At 36.5% G+C, this 19,859-nt stretch overlaps 2 protein-coding genes and 1 long non-coding RNA gene across 5 annotated transcripts; all 3 read left to right on the top strand.

The window, feature by feature from the left end:
* Positions 1 to 2,585: 2,585 nt before the first annotated feature.
* Positions 2,586 to 3,778, top strand: LOC110932050 (glutathione S-transferase T3-like). The gene is made up of 3 exons (XM_022175411.1): positions 2,586 to 2,883; positions 2,976 to 3,709; positions 3,770 to 3,778. Exons 1-3 carry the CDS (start codon positions 2,586 to 2,588, stop codon positions 3,776 to 3,778), a joined length of 1,041 nt encoding a protein of 346 aa, XP_022031103.1.
* Positions 3,779 to 5,197: 1,419 nt separating this feature from the next.
* Positions 5,198 to 7,382, top strand: LOC118490691. Its single transcript, XR_004889895.1, has 3 exons — positions 5,198 to 5,398; positions 6,132 to 6,401; positions 6,515 to 7,382. It is a non-coding gene; the product is annotated as an uncharacterized LOC118490691 (long non-coding RNA).
* Positions 7,383 to 12,699: 5,317 nt separating this feature from the next.
* On the top strand, positions 12,700 to 18,569 carry LOC110929685 (NADH dehydrogenase [ubiquinone] 1 alpha subcomplex assembly factor 2). Of its 3 annotated transcripts, none has more exons than XM_022172861.2 (9): positions 12,700 to 12,936; positions 14,158 to 14,214; positions 15,020 to 15,072; positions 17,235 to 17,286; positions 17,398 to 17,463; positions 17,569 to 17,628; positions 17,872 to 17,914; positions 18,018 to 18,071; positions 18,254 to 18,569. In XM_022172861.2, the coding sequence occupies exons 1-9, from the start codon at positions 12,825 to 12,827 to the stop codon at positions 18,315 to 18,317; spliced, it is 561 nt and encodes a 186-aa protein (XP_022028553.1). In that variant the 5' UTR covers positions 12,700 to 12,824; the 3' UTR covers positions 18,318 to 18,569. The 3 variants fall into 3 exon arrangements, with proteins under 3 accessions (XP_022028553.1, XP_022028551.1, XP_022028554.1); XM_022172859.2 differs by having other exon boundaries at positions 12,705 to 12,936; positions 18,015 to 18,071; XM_022172862.2 differs by having other exon boundaries at positions 12,754 to 12,940; positions 18,015 to 18,071.
* Positions 18,570 to 19,859: the final 1,290 nt, after the last annotated feature.

The following is a 19,859-nucleotide window of genomic DNA, read 5'->3' as shown; positions in this document are numbered from 1 at the left end:
GAGGATGTGACCCATCCTCCTCTGCCAGATGTTGTACTCATTTCTTTTTAGCATAGGTGGTTTAAAAAGCGAGCCGATGTTGTTTTTATCATCCTGAGATTGTGACGTCATTCTTGTTGTTTTACAGACACTGAGAAATCAACTTTAATGGTGATTAATCCTTGCTCTGTTTTTCAACAAACGAACAAACAATCAGTATCAACTGTTATGAGCTGAACTATTTACGTCAAAATGATTGTTAAATCAAATTTGACTGTCCAAGCTCTGATACCAATTGTTGGATCTGAGTTTGATTCTGCTTGTATTTTGTGTTTGTAATTAAAATGAAAATGGATGAGTGTGCAGCGGAATTATGATGAAAACAAACTTTGCATACAATCAAACGAGAGTAATACTTTGATCAAACATCTTTACACAATGAATCGGAAGATTGAATTTATTTCAATAACGATTACAATGATTGATGAATGAATGCAAACTCCCCCTCAGCCAGAGCTCAGTTGTTTGTTCGTGCAAAGAAGACGATGATGCAAAAGAGCTAATAGAACAGTACAAAGTACTGATCTATTTATAGGCACTTGCAAACCACTGAGCATCTTAGCTGACGTCACCATGAAAGTGACATCTAACCTCCTAACAAACTCTAACCTCTGATCTAAACAAACACTGCTATGTTAACTACTGCTACTACCATGGTTGTAAAACAAGGTTTCCAAGGCCGAGTACTCTCCGAGTAGTCGCTACAAGGTAGGTTGCCGAGGCGACTTTCTTCGACTCCGCCTAATTACTCGGAGTCGGTTAAATGCAAGCAAACTCGGCCATAATTGGATCTAGTAGGTCAACTCGGGCCTAGTTTGACTTAAATAATGATAAAAACATAATTCCTATACCCATCATATTATAGAATAAATATCAATTTCACATATTTTGTTATAAATATTAGTAAATTTATGCTATTTGACATATATTTAATCTCCAAAAAGTAATTTCTTTATAATTTAACATGTCCGAGTACTCTCTGCCTAGACCGAGTACTCTCACCTCCCTGGTCGACCGACTAGTGAGCGCCTAGCGACTTTTGCAACCATGGCTATTACATTACATTACAAAACAGACTATTGATCAGTTGCTGCAACCTTCCACTGCTGTGCACCCAGCAGTACTTGTCCGGATCAGCAGTGCTTGACTCAAAGCAGTAGATTGAATCAGCAGGGCTTTAGTCTTTCATCAGGTCTTTACTTGAGCAGTAGTTGTAGGTCAGCATTTTGCAAGATCAGCAGATAGGAGGTCAGTAGATGTTGAAATCACTTTCAAGGGGAGAGATTTGTATGTAATCATCTGCTTATTCTGGATCCACTGCTCTGATCCAGTTTTGGCTTTAATTATCTGTTCCTCTGATAGGGTTCAATCCCAACAGTTTTTAATGAAACTTGGTTCAAAATGTAGATACAAATATTGTCGTTCTAATGACATATTTATTGTTTTATAAAACGTTATATTTTATAAGTTATAAGCGCCAAATAAGTAAAGCAGTTAAATTAATTATAATAATAATATATATATATATAAATAATAAAATTAACAATTGAGATTTTGTTGAATTGTGTCGAGATAATCAGAAAAAAAAAATCAAAACAAAATATATAATAATAAAATACTCTATATCTATATATATATATATATATAATAAACAAAACCATTGGGGGACACATGTCACCCTATGGTTAATGCCAAATAAGCTGACACATCAGCACACATGTGGCATAGCTCTAAATTGAAGGATTGGACAAGCTTCTTTGGTAAGTTTCTTAATCTCTCTCTCATCAATCATTAACGAAAACCCTAAACGGCGATAACATACGTTTCAATTTCTCTCTCTCAATCAAAAAACCCTAATCTAAGCCTCTAATTCAACTTTCAAGATTAATCCTTGCCACATTCATCTATCGTTCATCTACATCGATTTCTTCTTCACATCAGATGAGACCAATTGAATTGGAGTTTTCTTTTTGATTCTCTCATTTGATTGAATGTTGTTATAATCAAGAATCCTCACCGCCTATGACCCGCTTTATCTTCTGAGAAAGCCCCTAAGACTGGAAGGTATGGGGGCCGGCTGATGCCCGGCTAGGCCCGGCGCCGGACCCCCACACCGCCCCCTGGGGCTCGGCTGGTCCAACCCGGCACCCCACAGCCGGGGTTGCCGCTCCATGCTTTCAAAAGATAGTCGTTATTCAACGGCAGTTTTAATAAAAAAATCATTTTCATTTTAAATAAATACCACAATCTAATCCATTTTTATACCATTCTCTCTCATTCTACTCCCATTCTTCTCCAATTCTCTTCCTTTTTTATAAAAACACTCTATAATTTTTATACCATTCTCTCCCAATCATGAATCCATTCAACCCAAACAACCCCAACCCAAACAACCCCAACCCAAACAACCCCAACCCGAATAATCCCAATCCGAACCAACCTAATTTTTTTTCGAGTCCCGCTTACACTCCGACTATGGATCCTTCGTGGGGGGCTTCGCAATTTCCGTTTTTGGGTTTCCACAAACACCCAACGCCTTCTCTCAAATGTCTCAACTTCAACAAGTTCAACAATATCAAGCGCTCCAACAAATCATGCAACGCAACACGTTTGAACAACTCCAATCGCAATCGCAACCCCCGGTTCAACTTGAAGATAATGATGAAGAGGTCGTCCCCGAATCACCACCGCAAGAGCTCACGCGCAAAAAAAACAAGGGGAAGGGAAAGAAGGTTGAACCCGAAACCGCGCCAAAACCGAGAGCAAAGGGGAGACCTTGGACGAAAGTAGAAGAGGAGGCGCTAGCTATGGCGTATGTTAAGGCCTCTACTTGCCCAATAGTCGGTATAATTTTTTTTTATTTTTATTTTCGGTTTCTTTTTTTTTAGGAAATTTAATTTTTTTTTTTTACTAATGCACTATTTTTTAAAATTTAGGAAACAACCAATCGGGTAGTAGTTTTTGGAAGAAGACAACGGATAGATTTAACGCGATTATGGAGCATGGTCCGGCTCGTGATGTCGAATCCGTCTCGGGCAAGTGGCGAAAAATGATCAAGGTCGTCAACGCTTTTAACCAAATTTATAACCAAATTTACCTTTCTCCTCCAAGCGGGAGTAACGACGAGGACATTCTTAACCTTGCTATCGCCAAATGGGACTCTCAAAATCCAACGCCTTTCCCGCACTTCCGAGCATGGAACGTTGTAAGGAAAAAACAAAAATGGAAGCCGGTTCCAAATGAGGTCGCAACGGCCAAACGCACTAAAACTTCCGAGTCCGGAAGTTATAGTGCGGGAGGCTCCACCGCTCGATGTCAAATCGACATAAACGACGACCCGGAAGATGACGAGGATGTGTTGCCCGTTCACGAGTCGGAACGTCCCCCCGGGAGGGACAAAGCAAAAAAAGAAGCGGCCGGAAAGCGAAAAGTGGCCGGCTCGAGTGGAGGTGGCGGCTCGAGTGGAGGTAGGCGCGAGAAGGCATCGTCAAAAATGGACGACTTGATAAACGAATTCCGTTCGTTCAAAGAGTTCGCCGCCGAAAAGTATACTCACAAGAAAACCGTGTTGTCCGACTATGCTCGAGCGGAAGATTTTAGGATTATGCGGTTGGATCTCGACTCGGTTCCGGAGGATGAACGCGAGGTTTATCGGAGGATGAAGGAAGAGGTGAAAAAAAATGGACGTCGTAGGTTTTTTTTTTATTTTTTATTTTCGGTATTTTTTTAGGAAACGTAATTTTTTTTATTTTTATTTTCGGTTTCTTTGTTTTTTTAGGAAATGTAATTTTTTTTTATGTTATGAAATGAAATTATTTATGTTGTTTTATGTTGTGTTTTTTAAATTTTATAAAGTTTTTGTTAACTTGGGTTATTAAATTAAACCATAAAATAATGAGGTGGGGCCCCATCCTCCATCCCCCTCCATCCTTCATTTGGCTCATCCCCCACGAGCCGCCTACGTGGCGCCTACGTGGAGGCTCATCCCCGTGGGGATGAGCCGAACCATACCCTTTAGTCTAAGACGCCACTGATTCACCAGCCTCTTCCTCTTCCATAGCTTAATCTCTCTTCTCTTTGGATCTCAGTCAACAATCGACGGTAAGTTCTTCGTTTTTCGGTCTTTATTGCTTGATTTTGCTCTTTGGATATTGTTCTTGATCCCATTTTGTATGGTTATTTGATCCAATTTTGTATAATTGTTGCTCTTGATCAAATTCATTGCAGGTTTCAAGACTCTAAATCGACGGTAATCTCTATTTAGTTGTTCGATTATTCTATTTTGTTGTTTGATTCGTTTGATTTCGTCAATTGTTTAATGTTAGTTAGGTTTTTAATCGACGATGATCGATTATGGATTTGCACGATATGGCCGGGACGACAAAAAGAAGTCTATGATGTGGGTATTCTACTTTATAAACTTGAATTGTGTCTTGTGTTTGATGTTCAGTGGGGGTCATAATTGTGGAAGACTTATAAGACTATGTATGAGGAGGTAATGTTGATGCAGCCTTGAGGGTCGTATTTGTGAAAGACTTTGATCAGGCCTGCAATGCACATAGTTACATTTTCTAAGCAGGACCAGGAGCGGTCAACTTTGTATTAGACCATGTTGAAATTGATGTTTTTGTCCAAGATAAAAACATTAAAGAAGTAAGCACCTTAGTACCAAAATTTCTATCATAAAAAAAGTTGTTAAGTAATATTGCTTTGCTTTTGCAGCTACTGAATCCAGAGTGTATACATACCCAACGATTAAATTGTGAGTGAATTCAGTCATCTTAACTATACTGGAGCTTGGATTGTATTTGGGAGCTTAGGTATATATGATTCAAGGTTTAATCTTAGGTGTAAAGTGTAAGATTTGTAAATCAGCTACATGAACTTCCTTTTTATCTATGAATGAGTCGATTTCAGTTGTGTTTTCTCTCAAATTTACCAAACGGGTTCAAATAAGTTATTTAATATGTCAAATAGAAGGTCTTTGATGTTATTCTTCAATGATTAGCAACAAGGTGTTTGTCGACAATGGTTAACAAGTGGTCCCAAAAAAGAGTCTAGCTTGGTATGTAATTCATGACTTCTTTATATAATTTTCCATGTATATAATATGCTTGTATATAAAGTAATGATATATTATCCTCCGTCTGTTACATGCTGGTGGTTTTTGTGTGGTCCCTAAAAAGAGCTAGAGCTGGTGGTTTGTGTGTGTGTTTTTTATGGGTTTTGTTTGAATTTGAAGGTTCCATGGTTTTACTGTGAATGGTCTTTTATTTTGGAGTTAAGGCTTTTGACTTTCCTCTTTAACCACGGCTAGGAGCCACACCTTGGATGGGAACTTTCTACTCATACTCTCTCGGTAATCAATTTTGCTCATTTTTGTTCTTCTTTTTAATTGTGTGCCAGTGTTTTTGTTTATACTGTTGGATAAGATGTAGAGATTTGGGTGACATTTGAATATGTTTGGGTAAGAACTTCTTCTTAATCTATCATTCTTGAATTTATTTGAATTAGTTATAGTTTATAGCTTTATATTAACTTAATAAAGTATTCAAAGTTTCAAGAAATTTATGGTATTTTCATTTGGTAAACCGCGTATATACGCGGTCTAGAGCTCTCATGAATTCAAGTCGTCCAATCTTTTTTCTCAGTGTATAAATGGTGATTTCACTTTTTCAACCATTTATAGAGTTTATAAATAGTGATGTTTCATGCTATTAAAGCTTATTTTTGGTTTTGAAATTGTGGAATAAGGGAGACATGCATTCTGCTCTTTGGGGTTCTAAGGTAGGAAATAGTTAGAGGACTACAAATGACAGTAGCTATACATGGAGTTAGTAATTGGCAAATTGATGCTTTATGTTCTTAGAATTTTGAATCCAATATATAGTTTTATATACGTAAGCGAAAGAAGCTAAAAATGATGAAGAAATTGGTATATTCTTGTATTCTATTTGATATATTTCTTAATCGGGATTTTTTTTATTATCATCGTTCGTTTTTACCCAATATATTTCTGTTTTCACTGTCAGAACCCTACATCATCTGGTTTTTTTCTTTTTTCGTGATGATGTTTGAAACTTGGTGATCAGTTGGTTCAGGCAGGCTGAGGCGGCGTTTTCGTCGACCACCGAAATGGCGGTGGTGAAGGAATCTGGTGGATGTGAGTCGTAATTTGACCTACTTTTCACATCTGATGTTCCAATGATTATTCTTCTTCATATAATTCATTTGTGAAGACGTAGAAGATGGTTCCAACGATTTACGTACAAGCAACAAGGGAAAGACGCTATTTCATTAAACAATGTATTTTTTATGTCACTTATGAAGGGGCTGTTGATATATACAAGATCCAAGATCCAGTAAGTCATTGTGTTAAAAGTTGGAATCTTATGAGATATTGTTTGATGTTTCTTAAGGTTATTGGATTTAAATGTCCTTTTCTTCTTATTAATTTAATAAAAACTGTTAAAAGGTCCAACGGCATGCGGTTGAAGATCAAGTTGCTTACTTTGGACAAACACCGTCACGTCTTTTGACAGTCCCTCATATTAGCAAAATTGTGAATGGGAAGTATACTTTTATGAAGCTCAGTTAGGTAACCTTCTATTGTTCTGTATTGAACAGTTTTGTTTTTTATTTGAGATTCGGTGAATAGTATGAGAAAAAAGAATTGAATTTGTTGTTCATGTGTTATTGTTTGTGAAATTAAGCATGTTTTCTTGATTCCAGTTTTGGTACTAGCCATGATCACAACTTGCAATTTTAGTACTTTAGCATTTTAACTCATTATATTAAATATATACAGTGCTAATTTAGATAATAGGTTGTTACTATGTTTTACATTTTTCCAACCATTATATGAATACTCTACAGTTCGAACTTGCCATTATATTAAATATATGCCGTGCTAATTTAGATAATAGGTTGTTACTATGTTTTACAATTTTTGGACCATTATATGAATATTCTACAGTTCGAACTTACCATTCTGGTGTAAATGGGTTGCTACCTCTATAAATGAATCACTTTTTTTTTCTCAAGTTTGTGGTTATATTTAATTGGGAGTCTCTGGTTTGCAACTTTTATGTGGACCCAACAGGTATGTTTACCAATCTCTTGGCTTCATTTATCCATTATTTTGATTTGATGTGTGTCGTTTAGTTGCTACCAAAGTAATATGCCATATTCATACTACATTTGTATGAAGGAAACCTCTTTACTCCTATTGCGGTCAAGACGTGGGAGCTTCAGTTTTAACACCATAAGAGTTTCTTATATTTAGGGCACATGATGTGGAATATGGTGTATGAAATGCACATATGGGTTGTAAGAAATAAGCATGCATATATTTCATATATTAACTTATGTTCTTTCATGACATCCACACTTTGTAGTAGTAATGTGTGTAAAAATAATTTGTTTTAACTTTCATTAGTTTGAATCTGCCATGATATAATAACTCTTCTGCAGGCATGCAATGCTCATGGCCTCAATTGTGTCCTTTTTTGGTAAATTAGTTGTAGTAAACTGCTTCGATATTAATTATATAACCTGAGATGATGTATGTCTTTTTACATAGTAATAAATTTGAATCAAAGTAATATGCTTCGCCTGAGCACCTAGGCGCAAGAAGCGAGCGCCTTTAATAACTATGGGTTTAATAGCGAGCGCCTTTAATAACTATGCGTTTGTACAGAATATTACATTTCAAAGTAAATAATATGGTTTTGGTTGAAGCCCGCGTATTACGTGGGCATTAACCTAGTAATATTTAAAAATCAAAACATTGAGATAAGTAAACATGGATGTGGCATATTGACGTTACATGTACGTGTACATACTTATTACAAGGAATAAAAATTTCCTTGCATCCAAAGTTTCAATCAAGTATATAAGGAAAGCTATTATGCATTTGGAAGGCTCACATCCTTTCTTTCTTTCTCTATGTCGTCTGTGCCTCTTCTATAATTCTTTTTTTTCTTTCTTTCTTTAATAATAATAATGATAAAGCCCAGCCTCGTTTTAAGTGTTTTAACTCCCGATCACCGCTACCCTTTCCGATTGATCTAGAGCCCCATAACGCATGTCAAGGCTCTGCCCGACTAAGTTCGTTTGGGTTCGGTCTTGTGACATCGGGATAAGGTTGAATTAGGGGTACTATACTTACCACGAGTACATTATATATTTTTAAAATAGCTCAGAAGTTATACCCAAGATTTATACCAGGAGGCTTTCTAGTTGAACCCTAAAGTTACAAAGTGGGACCATTCTCTTTTCTCACCGTTTTATTCCCTTTTTATGATATAATTATATTCAAAAATATCCCAAATTGATCCATTAGTGAAAACCCGGACCCCCAAAACCCTAATCCATATCAAAAATAAGAAAACAAGATTTGTGGTCTTCTCGCGGGCCACGTAAAGAATAGGTAGGAGGTCACGCGGGCCGCGTCAACTTGAGAGTTGACCGGATAAGCATCCAGGGCTACGCGTCATCCACGTGGCACACCTACTCGTGACCCAGCAAACCTATACGTAGACTAGACCTCCTCGCGGGCCGCGTAAGGTTGGTCTTATGGTTCACGCGGGCCGCGACAACCCCAGAAATCACCTATAAATAGCTTGGATCAGGAGCTTTCATTCTGTGTCGAAATCAATTCATAAAAACGAAGTTATACTGTTAGAAATCACAATTTCTATTAGCGAGGCGCTGCTACGATACAGGGTATTAACTCGATCGCTGCTACGATTCAATATCCGATCGATTGAAACTATCCGAGGGATGTTTAAGTGCTGCTCAAACCCGGGTTATACTTTGTCATTCGTCGTGATTCCGACAGGATGTTTGAGTGTCGCCCGAACTCGGGCTATACTCTGTCATTCGTTGCGAATCCGCTGGATGTTTAAGTATCGCACTTTGTCATCCGTTGTGAGGTTTTAATCTCGTGAGCTTATCGTAAAAGTTGTATTCAGTTACTTACCTAGTTTCGTGTGCATTATTATTTAAATTAGGTTATCAGGCTTATCAGTAGGCTAAACTCTACCCCATACACTTACAATCAAAGTAGATGCTAATTTTCAGAAGAATTTGAATCAGAAAGCTTGTTAAATCAATAATGCATGCTTATAATGTGAGTTACTCTCTTTTTACCAAATTTGCTTTCAAAATCATGTTTGGTTTTAAAGTTATAATTACAGGGATTAAGTTTTTGTAATCTTCAATTACTGCCGGTATGTGGGGTTTTGTATACATTACTTGATACCCGTCACCATTGGACAACGAGTTAGCCAATGGGTGATCTGACCATAGTCACAGATACAGTCGAGTGACAAATACCGATTTGGGGTAATTGGTTGATAGAAGCATTGTAATCACCCTTAATACTGTAAATTATAACAATGCGTCGTTTTAAACAAAAAGATTGAACTCACTCAGTATTTCCTGCTGACAAAACCTTTTTAAAACGTGTTTCAGGTAATTACAGTAGATCGGAATAAGAGTTGGATACGGCACCAAAAGGCTTACAGAAGTGGCTTAATCTATCAATTCAATTAAATTATGAGTTGTTTTATGTATTCGGGTTTATCCCATATTAAAGCTACCTTTGTAAAACATGGGTTTATCCCATCTATTTAATAAATAAAATCCGGTGTTTCTAAACTCTGATATTTTTCCTAACTCACGGTCCTGATGAAATTTCCGCTGCAATATTTTTCTAAATAACCACCAGTACCACTTGGCTGCTCACGGCTCTCGATTCCGTCTAGGGTGAGGTCGGGGGTCGTGACATTTTTGTTGTGAACATGTATGTATATATATTCTGCTTATGTCTTTTTCTCAATGCCAAAAAATTTGACATTTTCTTATCATTAGTTTATATGATTGATTGATACGGTTTAGTTGTGTGCTTATTGCATTTCATAACCTTTTAGTTAATATATATGTGTCCTACATGATTTTGAACGAAATATTATATTGGGCGTGTTTTTATTTAACATTTCGTGCTTATTATTATTTATTGAATATATTGTTAAGTTAAATGGTAAAGTATGCATTGAATTAGTATATAGAAACCGGAATAACAATGAAACCAGCCTAAATAACCCAAAACCAGTTAACCCAAATCTTATTTGGGGGTATGTTTGGCAAAAGTAGCTGGTGGCTGGAAGCTGTAGCTTTTTAGATATATTTAGGTATTTGACAGAGTAGCTGGAACTTTTAATAAAATGTATAAAATGATCAAGATGGACATAACTAAACACATAATACTAAACGTAATCACACACATACACACACATATAAGTTCCTTCTCAAATAAATAAAGCATGGTCATTTTCAATTAAATAAAACATAGTCATTGACGAACAGTCGAGAACATAATATAATACTATTAAATCATTAATCTTGTTATCTTTTAATAACTAAGAATTTGTTTTTTTCGTTATACTTAGAAAAAATAAATAATCAAAGAATTTGTTTAAGAGACAACTAATAATTTGATTTTTCGTTATCTTTAGGAAAAAAAATTTAAAAAGTTGGTGCACTAAAAAGTTTATTATCTTTATATGTTAAAATAGTCATTTTTCCCTATAAGCTTGTAGCTCCTTCTAAACGGTACTAGTAGGAGCGTTCAACCAAAAGCTTCAAGCTCCTTCAACCAAATAAAGATTCTTATTGAGTATGAGTTTTTTTCATAAAAACTTAAAACTTAAAACTAGAAGCTCCTGAAAGGCTTCATACCAAACATTGGACCAAGATATTTCCAACATATAAATTAGCATCATGTTCTTGCTTTATGCTGTTGTAACATGTGCATGGGGGTTACAAAAAAACATTTTGCACTTTTAACCTAAAGGGTTTTTTTTTCTTTTATATTTTAACCCCTTTGACTTTTTTACTTTTAACTCAAAGCTTTTCATATTTTATAATTTAACCCCAACACTTTTTTAGTTTCAACTTTGTACCCCCATACTTTTCATCTATCGCAAGTTTTCCGTTTTACGTTTCATCCGTTTTACTTTTCATCTATCGCATGTGGGGTTTAACGTTTTTTCGTCTGTTTTTTCCCGTTTAATAGGCCAATCGCAACACGTCTATTTTTCTCCGTTTGACAAGTTTGTCGCAACGCGTAGGCCCTAAATCGACTTAGTTATTTTTTTCTACATTTTACGTTTATGTCTAATTTCTTCGCATTAACGCGCCGCAACGGGCGTGCGTGATTCAACGATTTTACGTTTATTTTTCATTCGATTTTATTTTTTACCTTTTTATATATTTTATTTGTACGAGCATTTCTGATGTTGGTGGTCGCTGGCAGTGGTGTGGCATTAATGCTACTTGGTACGATTTTACGAATGTATTTAGCCTATTAGGTTTTTTTACTAATAGTTTGTTTCGAGTTCGCTATACCTCATTTACTTAAGAAAAACTATTTTTTTATGTGCATATTTTTATGTACGTGTCTGTATAAACTTGATTTGCTCCACATTTCGACGTAAAATTTTTATGTAAACGAGTCAGTTAAATATAATACATTTTATTAAAAAAAACATTTTTACATGAAATATTTTAATGTACGTTTCGTATAAATTCGAGTTGGTGTATGTTTCGACGTAAGTTTTTTTTTTTTTTTTGGGAAACAAGTCAGGTCAAATATAATATGTTTCCGTGATTATTTTATGAATGTTTTGTAAATTTTGTTTCGATCCGAGTGAAGTTATATTGTGGTTTATTTTTTCCCCTTTTAAAAGCTATCGTCAGCTTTTTCGTTATACCCCTTACGTTTTCTATGTATGACTCGGGTCACATATGATTTACTTTAGGGGTGTTCAGACTTCGTTTCGAATTCGAAAAATTCGAAATTCGATTCGATTATCAAGAATTCGTTTCGATTCAATTCGAGTCAAATAAATCGAATACGAATTTATAATTTCAAATTCGATTCGATTCGTTCGAATAAAAATTATACATTTTTATTTTTATATATAATACATATATAACTTTTATTGGGCTATGCTATAAATTATTTTCAAAATTTATTCCAAGTATTAAAATTACCCATTACCAAACCTACTACATGACTCATAACTAAAGCTAAGTAACAAATCTATCAATAGATTTCTAACCCTAAAAATATTAACTTGTAATGTGGAGTGGTTATTTCCAACTTCTTGTTTTGAGTTTTAGACTTATGGTGTTTTATTTAGAACTTTTTAATTTGATATGGTGCTTTATGGCTGCTTTAAAATTTATGTTTCATTTTGATAATTTTTTATATGTTTGAAAAGAATCTGAATCAAATCGAATTTATTCGAATTCGATTTTTTAATCGAATATGAATTGGGTTTTTTATTCGAATACGAATTCGAATCGAATTCGGAATGTTTTAATCAAAAACGAATTCAAGGGAAAGTAAAAATTATTCGAATAATTCGATTCGAATAATTCGAAAATTCGATATTCGATTCGATGAACACCCCTACTTTGCTTTATGTTTTGATCAAATCGCAATGCTTATATAGGTTACATCGAGTTCTACCAGATACATCAAAACGCATGTTTTCATATAATTAATACATCACATAACGTTATAACGTTTGGACTAATTTATTCGATATTTACGACGCACCCGTCACTTGCTAGTTCTATTGAAAAAACCGAATAACCCCCAAACAACACCGTATTTTAACACCGAAGACCGCTATTCTCATCGATTTCTTTGATTTAATTTGCCCTAATTTCATCCACAACGTACCATTTCATTCGTAAATTTGAAGGTAGAAATGTCAAGAATATGGTCGAGGTTATCAGCAATGTTGAGAAATCGAACATTCATGGGAGCCGACAAAGCAGGAAATCAATACTATGTTCGTACTGAACAGATCGACGGTATCAGTAAGTGCGTCCTCTTTCTTTCTCTTTATCCAGTTTATTTGCCTCACTTCAAATCATATGTTATTTTAATTACAGGATGCTGTATGATCTATGCAATTCATAATTGTTGTCAAATTAATCTTAGTTTGTCCCCCTGTTACAACAATTAACAATTCTTAGAGTGCTTTCTTGCTATCTTAGTGGGATAGATAAAGTTGGGATTATAAGTTAATGATGTTTTATGTTGTTGGTAGCTTGGTTTTAAATTGCGTGATGCACTCCGATGCGTTTGGTCCAAAAATCACGTATGCGATGCGATCTTTATAAAAGAATACTAAAAAATTATTTATACATAAGAAGTTATAAAAACATACTCAAACTAAAACGACTGACGTAAGGCTAGAGGGTATGGTGATGGTCCTCCAAGGGAGGATGATCCGCCACGTAGGCGCTACGTCATAGTCCTCCCAAGGAAGGTCCATCCCACAAAACTAGAGGGTATGGGAGGATGATCCCACCACTATGTACAAGTACCACCAGCCTAATGTACAAATCACTAAAGCATAAGAGTTGCAACTTGATAAAAAGGGGGCCCACCATTTGGATCGTCCTGAACGTCGGATCCTCGACGTTGAAGACGGGAGGGGGGGGATGGGTTGACGCCGGCGCCGAACCAAGACGGGGGTGGGGGACGGTTCCATACCGTGCAGCCTAATAAGAAGTTAAAAGTTGTGCTTTTTGGTTCAAATCAAGGATACTAAAATGTTTATAGAACCAGAAAACGTGTTTAGGAACCTTAATGGTCCAAATCAAGCATATTAAAATATTAATTATTGAAAAAACACAACCCATTTCATACAATCTAGGAAAAAAAACATAACAACCAATGTTGCGTGCATCGGAGCGCATTATGCGAAATAGGCGCATTATTCTCGCATCATGTAAACGCAACACATCAGCTGTGGCGATGCGCTCTCATTAGCGCATTATGCGCATAATGCGCGCATTTTGAAACCAAGGTTGGTAGAAAGAGGATCAAGATCAAGATCAAATCATTGGAATATAATTATAGGTAGGATTACTTATTGTTTGTAGTTAGAAATTTAATTGAGGCACATGTATCTTATGACATGTGTTGCTGGTTACATATTTGGCACACTTATAATCATCATATAGCAGACATTAGATTGAAATACATCTTGTAAATATATCTTGTATGACGATACACTATTGTTGCAACAGTGAAGGAGAAGCGGTGGGTAGAATTCAAAGGGGAAGTTGATTCGACCTCCATTCCAGGTATGTCTGTACGAGAAATATCGATCTTTATAACAGTTTGTCATTGTCTGAATCAAGAATGTCAGGTTTAAAATTATTTTATTGATAGAATTATTCAGTTTCAAAGAAATTAATCTTGATATTAACAATAATACTAGCATGCTTTTAGCTAGGGCTGCAAACGAACCGAACGAACACGATTAAGGCCTTGTTGGTGTTCGCTTGTGAAGGAAATAACGTGGTCACAAACTGTTCTTGAACACTTACTGAACGAGATTTTATGTTCGTGTTCGTTCATTAAGGAAATGCACGTGTTCATGTTCGTCTGTGTTTGTTTGTTAATTGTAGGTACTGGACAAAAGCGAACGCAGACGAACACAAACGAACGTTCATGAACACAAATAAACGCAAACGAACACGAACACGCGTTCATGAACAGAAAGGAACACAAACGAACATGTATTAAATCTTGAATAAAATCGACATCTTTCATCACAAACATTATGTAGATCCGCTCAAAATATACTAACCCAATTATCCGAACATGTATTAAATCTTGAAATTTCTTGTTTGTGTTCATTCATTTATTAAACGAACGAACACAAACGAACTTTCCGCCGAATTGTTCACAACTGTTCGCTGAACGTTTGGTTGGTTTGCAGCCCTACTTTTAGAGCTATGATGGTCGCGTGTTTCTATAGCAAAGTAAAAGCTTTTTGCTTGCAAAAGTATGAATTGATGCGCATGCTTAGGTTTTAATCGAGAAAAGCTATTCATTTTTATTTTTGTTGTTGTGTTAAAGCATTGTTTGTGACTTTCTTTGTAGTCGAATGGATATGTTGGCTGAATGGGCAGCGCAAGGTGGCTCCAACACCAGAGGTAAATTTTAACCTTTGACTGGGTTGGCAACATGAATCTTTTTGGCTGTTATTTTACTTTTTAGCCTTCTTGATTTTTGTAAGAAAGATGACAACAAGCGGGAGAGAGCAGAAAACTCGGTTCAATAATTGTGATGTCTTTATTTACATTCAACAAATTCTTTTGACCGAAGTCCTTACGCCAAAAGCTCTTCTGAGCACTTATGTCTGCGTCGCGCAGACGCGCGCAGACATAAGGGTCCTGCAGCTTGTTTGTTTTCTTGAAGATCTGCAGAGCTTTTACCTCTGCCTCACCTCTTCCCCAAGCAGATCCTTCCCCATGTCTTCAAACCTCTGCCAACCTCTTCTCCCTCTTCAAAACATCCATCTGCTCCAAAATCCTAGCTCCACCTCCACCTCCGACACCACCTCCACCTCCACCTGCCGACACCACCTCCAACACCACCTCCACCTCCGCCACCACCTCCACCACCACATCTCAGCCACCACCTCCACCACCACCATCGTCAAAACCCACCACCACCAAACCCATCAATTAAAACAAAACCCAGATCGGTGAGAGAGAGACCGTACAGAGAGAGAGAGAGATCGGTGAGAGAGAGAGAGAGACCATACAGAGAGAGAGATCGGTGAGAGAGAGAGAGAGGCGGTGGTGTGATGGCGGAGGTGGTGCGGTGGTGGTGGTGCTATGGGCAGTGGTGGTGACAGATTGTAGAGAGAGAGAGTTCAAGGCAGAGAGAGAGAACTGTTGTGTGTGTTGTGTGTGTGTGTGAAGTGGTTTTTGTAGAAAAAAAACAAACCCTCTTCTCCTTGCAGACTGCAGACATTTGGTTCACATCTTCTCCTGCAGATGTGGTCCGCAGACTGCAGACCTTTTACCTCTGAAAAAACAAACAACACCTAACTCTCTTCCTAGTACCGCCTATAGCTTTTTTGTTTTCTTTGAACAATGTTAAGAATAATATTGTATACATAAATGATCATAATGGCAATCTTGCCACCTGGGGAATGAGGAATGCTTGGTAAAACATCATGTGGTCCGTCTTGGACCCGGTGAAACTGATTTGTTTGGCGACACACGGTGCTACAAACCATAAAGGGATTCTCTCAACCTGCATAGTTTGCCTGGATTGCTAGATGACTCGAGTACGAGGGGCACATCCGGTATACACTTTTCTCAAGCTCCTCGTTTAGTAAAGCATTCGATGCCAGTTATGTAGTTGTCACCCTTTGCACTTTGAGTTCGCCCTATGCCTTCGACTACAATGGTTGTGGATTCAAAGAATTGGGCAGATCCAGAAACTGATATTCCTCGTGGTGATTCTCACCCTGAATGTTAGGTTGCTGATAGAAATGTTTATCCTGAAAAATCTAACATTTACAGAACGATAGAACTGTCTTTAGTGGTTGGAGAATAACATTGTTAACCATGTTGAGTTGTAAAATATCGTAGGAAAACACTTCACGGACAGAAGCTCTACGTTTGTTGAGCTTTGGTGCTTTTTTGTAAACAAACGTTGTGCGACCGATTACTTTGAGTCTTAAAGTGGATAGAATCTGGATATGCAGGTAAGACATGGCGGACCGAATCACCTTGAACCAGAAAGATTTCTAATACGAGATGCTCCCAGTACATACTTATGGACGAAATAGAATGGGTGATAGACTTTGTAAGGAGATGGATCATTAGAATGTCTAATATGCTTTGATAAGTCACAATTTTCACATTCAAACAAGTTAGGATTTATATTGAATAAATGAAAAAACATTTTTTTCTCAAATATACGATGACCGACCAAGTCTATGATGCCACAACTTAACGTAATTTTGTAGACTTAAAGCGGTACATGAAATCTTTTCTGATGATTTATCCAAAAACTTGCCTTCGGCTTTAGCACTGTCAATCGTCTTCCCAAGCTCAAAACCTGAAATTCACGTTCGCCAAGAGAGAAGTTAGGAAAGCAATTTGAATACCTCATAAGCTTCCTAAGAGATACGAGATTCCATTCAGATCTTGGAACAAATAACAGGGTTATAGGTTATGCTCTTAGAGATTATCACTTCTAGAAGTTACCATTTGACTAATTTCTACAGTTTGTCTATGAAGATGTGTTGTGGATTTCCTTTATTATTTGTTGACAAAATTTATCATGTTGTTTTCAGGAGATGGCTATACTGGAGGCAAGGCGTCAGCGTGTTAAAGAAAACGTTGCCCGTAAGTGTCGTCTAAGCTTTGCTCATATTCTAATTGTCATCTATTGTTATTTCGTACCTGATCATATGAAACCCTTGTGTAATAACTAATAATTACTTTTATATGATCAAGTTCTCAAGAAGGAAGAGGAAGAAAAGAAAGCGAGGGAAGGCAGTGGTCGTAAAATAACAAGCATGGGTACACTACATTTTCCTTTTTCACTTTAATTATAAATTTTCAACTTTAACTGAAAACATATGGATCAATATCCTTTGCTTATTCACCTCGCTTACATTTGTATAGGTAAAGGCGATGGCCCGGACCTAAAAAGTTTCATTCAGCAACTCCCCGTTGCCTCAGAAGGTAAAGTGTAAATCATGTATACAGATTTAAGATTTTATTTATTTAGTTATAATTTTTTGCAAAAAAAAAAAAAAAAAAAAAAAGAAGAAGTGTTCAGGGTCAACTGACCTGACCCATTTGGCCCCAACAATTTAAACTCACTATCAAACTCCTCTTTCAGTTATTTTCGAAAAATAATTATAACTAATGATCAGCCGCCTATATATATGACAATTTTATTTATTATGAATGTTTTTCATGAAGTTGATAAATCTGGGGAAGCATCTGAAGCGACAAGTAGCAAGCGGTAAGTCAATTGACCTATCAGTCCTTATTTGGTCTACTTAAGCTCGTCAACATACCAGGATTCCTTTTATGTTTAATTTAATTTGAATTTCCAAACACAGGAGTACCAAGACACAAGAGGAGAAAGAGGTCCAAGATCAAGCAAAACAAGAACCAGAGTAAGTGCTCTTTGTTCTTTTCCACACCACGTATTTTTGAAAACCGAATCGGAAAAGTAGTTGAAAAGGAACGGGCCAACCCGTTGTGACCCCTACGAAAATTGACCTTTTCAAGCCGGACTTTTTTTTGACCTGTTATCTAACCTGATCATTTTGGCACCCCTAACTATACTCGTTTACAGGTCAGCAGAGCCAACAGGATCGGGTGCCTCATTTAGACCAGGAACATGGCAACCGCCTACATGATTATTTTCCCATGTTTCAGAGTTCTCCGGTTCTTGTGATTGATCAATCAGTGATAATTAGCAGAGGGGCCGAGACTGGCTCGTGGTTATGTGTTTGTAAACTCAAGAATTTATAAATCTCGACTTGCACTTATTCTTGCAAGCAATGGGTTTGGCTGTGGCCAAAGACTGAAGTTTTAACTGTTAAACACACACACACACATGTTTGTTATATTGTTGATCGCTTGACAAATATATAATCTTTTTCATCTTCTTTTACATATCTAAAAAAATCTGAATAGGGCTTTGGATGCCTCAGCCACTTGTAATAATATGGTGTAGGTGCAACAAATTTTTATAGATATAATACTCATCAAAAGTGTAATTATTAGTTTGTTTAAAATAAATAAAGTCAAATTTATAAAGATATAATATTCATCAAAAGTGTAATTATTAGCCACTTTGATTTTTTTTTGAACAGCAACTTTCATACCAAAAACGCTACTAGCAAATCGCTAGAGCAAAACAGAACACACCTTACAAATCAAATCTACACCAATCCTTCCATCTTATATTAGCCACTTTGATACCTTAGCCACTTTGTATCTCCCATATTGTCTGAAACAACTAGCAAGTCTCCATCTAGTTTTTTAGGCTCCCCAAAATTGATGTCTATGGTAACCATTTCAGTCTTCGGCCATCGTGACTGAAAGAGGTGGTTCGTAGTAGATCCGGAGCTCTTACTTTGATTCCCAGGCTTAATCAACCATCTCTCCCACAAGGTCACCTCCGCAAAGCCACCAGCTTCAAATTTCGATCTTCACATGTTGGGGAGGACGTCGACTTGTTTTTAACACGAGTCATTTCCTCAAGATCTTGGTAATGAAATTTATCGGCGCAGGATCAACAAAATTAAGGTTTGATGATGGGTTCATCATGAATAGGTCGTAGTAGAGACTACTCTTGGACCCTAAAATAATGTTGGTACACAACAATGTGGAGTAGTAACCAAGTGGTGTTCACTGGGAGGATGGTTAGCAACGCAGGGACGTGGAGCTCATTAAAAAAGATACATTTTGTGGATTCAAAATAACAAACCATAGGGAGCATACCTGCTATTTCCAAACTAACTGACATCTACTCAGGGGACTATCCGAGTAACAAAATAACAAACCATAGGAAGCATACCTGCTATTTTTAAAAGGTGAGGACTAAACGTGAAAAAACGTAAAACCACAGGGACCATCCGGGCAATTAACTCCATAAAACTGTTATGCAATAGTATTATTTTGATATATCATGAAAATATACAAAATAAAACTAGAACAAATACTTTTTTTTTTTACAGATAATTCGTTAAAAAAACTTATGACTATATAAAAAAAATCTTACATATAAATCCATTTTTCTTGATTTTCTCAATAAAAGATATATATATAAAAAGAAAATTCTTACATATAAATCCATTTTCTTGATTTTCTCAATAAAAGATAAGGCAAATTTGGAGTGTGTGCAACCCACAAGCCAAAACGGCAACAATCATTCAGACGTGGACAAACAACAC

This window comes from Helianthus annuus, chromosome 3, assembly GCF_002127325.2.
Source record: "Helianthus annuus cultivar XRQ/B chromosome 3, HanXRQr2.0-SUNRISE, whole genome shotgun sequence".
NCBI classification, from domain to species: domain Eukaryota; kingdom Viridiplantae; phylum Streptophyta; class Magnoliopsida; order Asterales; family Asteraceae; genus Helianthus; species Helianthus annuus.
Note: the sequence above shows the minus strand (reverse complement) of the source record. Positions and strands in the feature narration are given on the sequence as shown.

Excerpts from the sequence above, each read along its gene's own strand:
- LOC110932050 (XM_022175411.1), top strand. The coding sequence starts at position 2,586 with ATGTCTCAACTTCAACAAGTTCAACAATATCAAGCGCTCCAACAAATC. Across the intron at positions 2,884-2,975 it reads CTCTACTTGCCCAATAGTCG|GAAACAACCAATCGGGTAGT; the intron begins GTATAATTTTTT and ends TTTAAAATTTAG.
- LOC110929685 (XM_022172859.2), top strand. The coding sequence starts at position 12,825 with ATGTCAAGAATATGGTCGAGGTTATCAGCAATGTTGAGAAATCGAACA. Across the intron at positions 14,215-15,019 it reads TGATTCGACCTCCATTCCAG|TCGAATGGATATGTTGGCTG; the intron begins GTATGTCTGTAC and ends CTTTCTTTGTAG. Across the intron at positions 17,629-17,871 it reads ACTCCCCGTTGCCTCAGAAG|TTGATAAATCTGGGGAAGCA; the intron begins GTAAAGTGTAAA and ends TTTTTCATGAAG.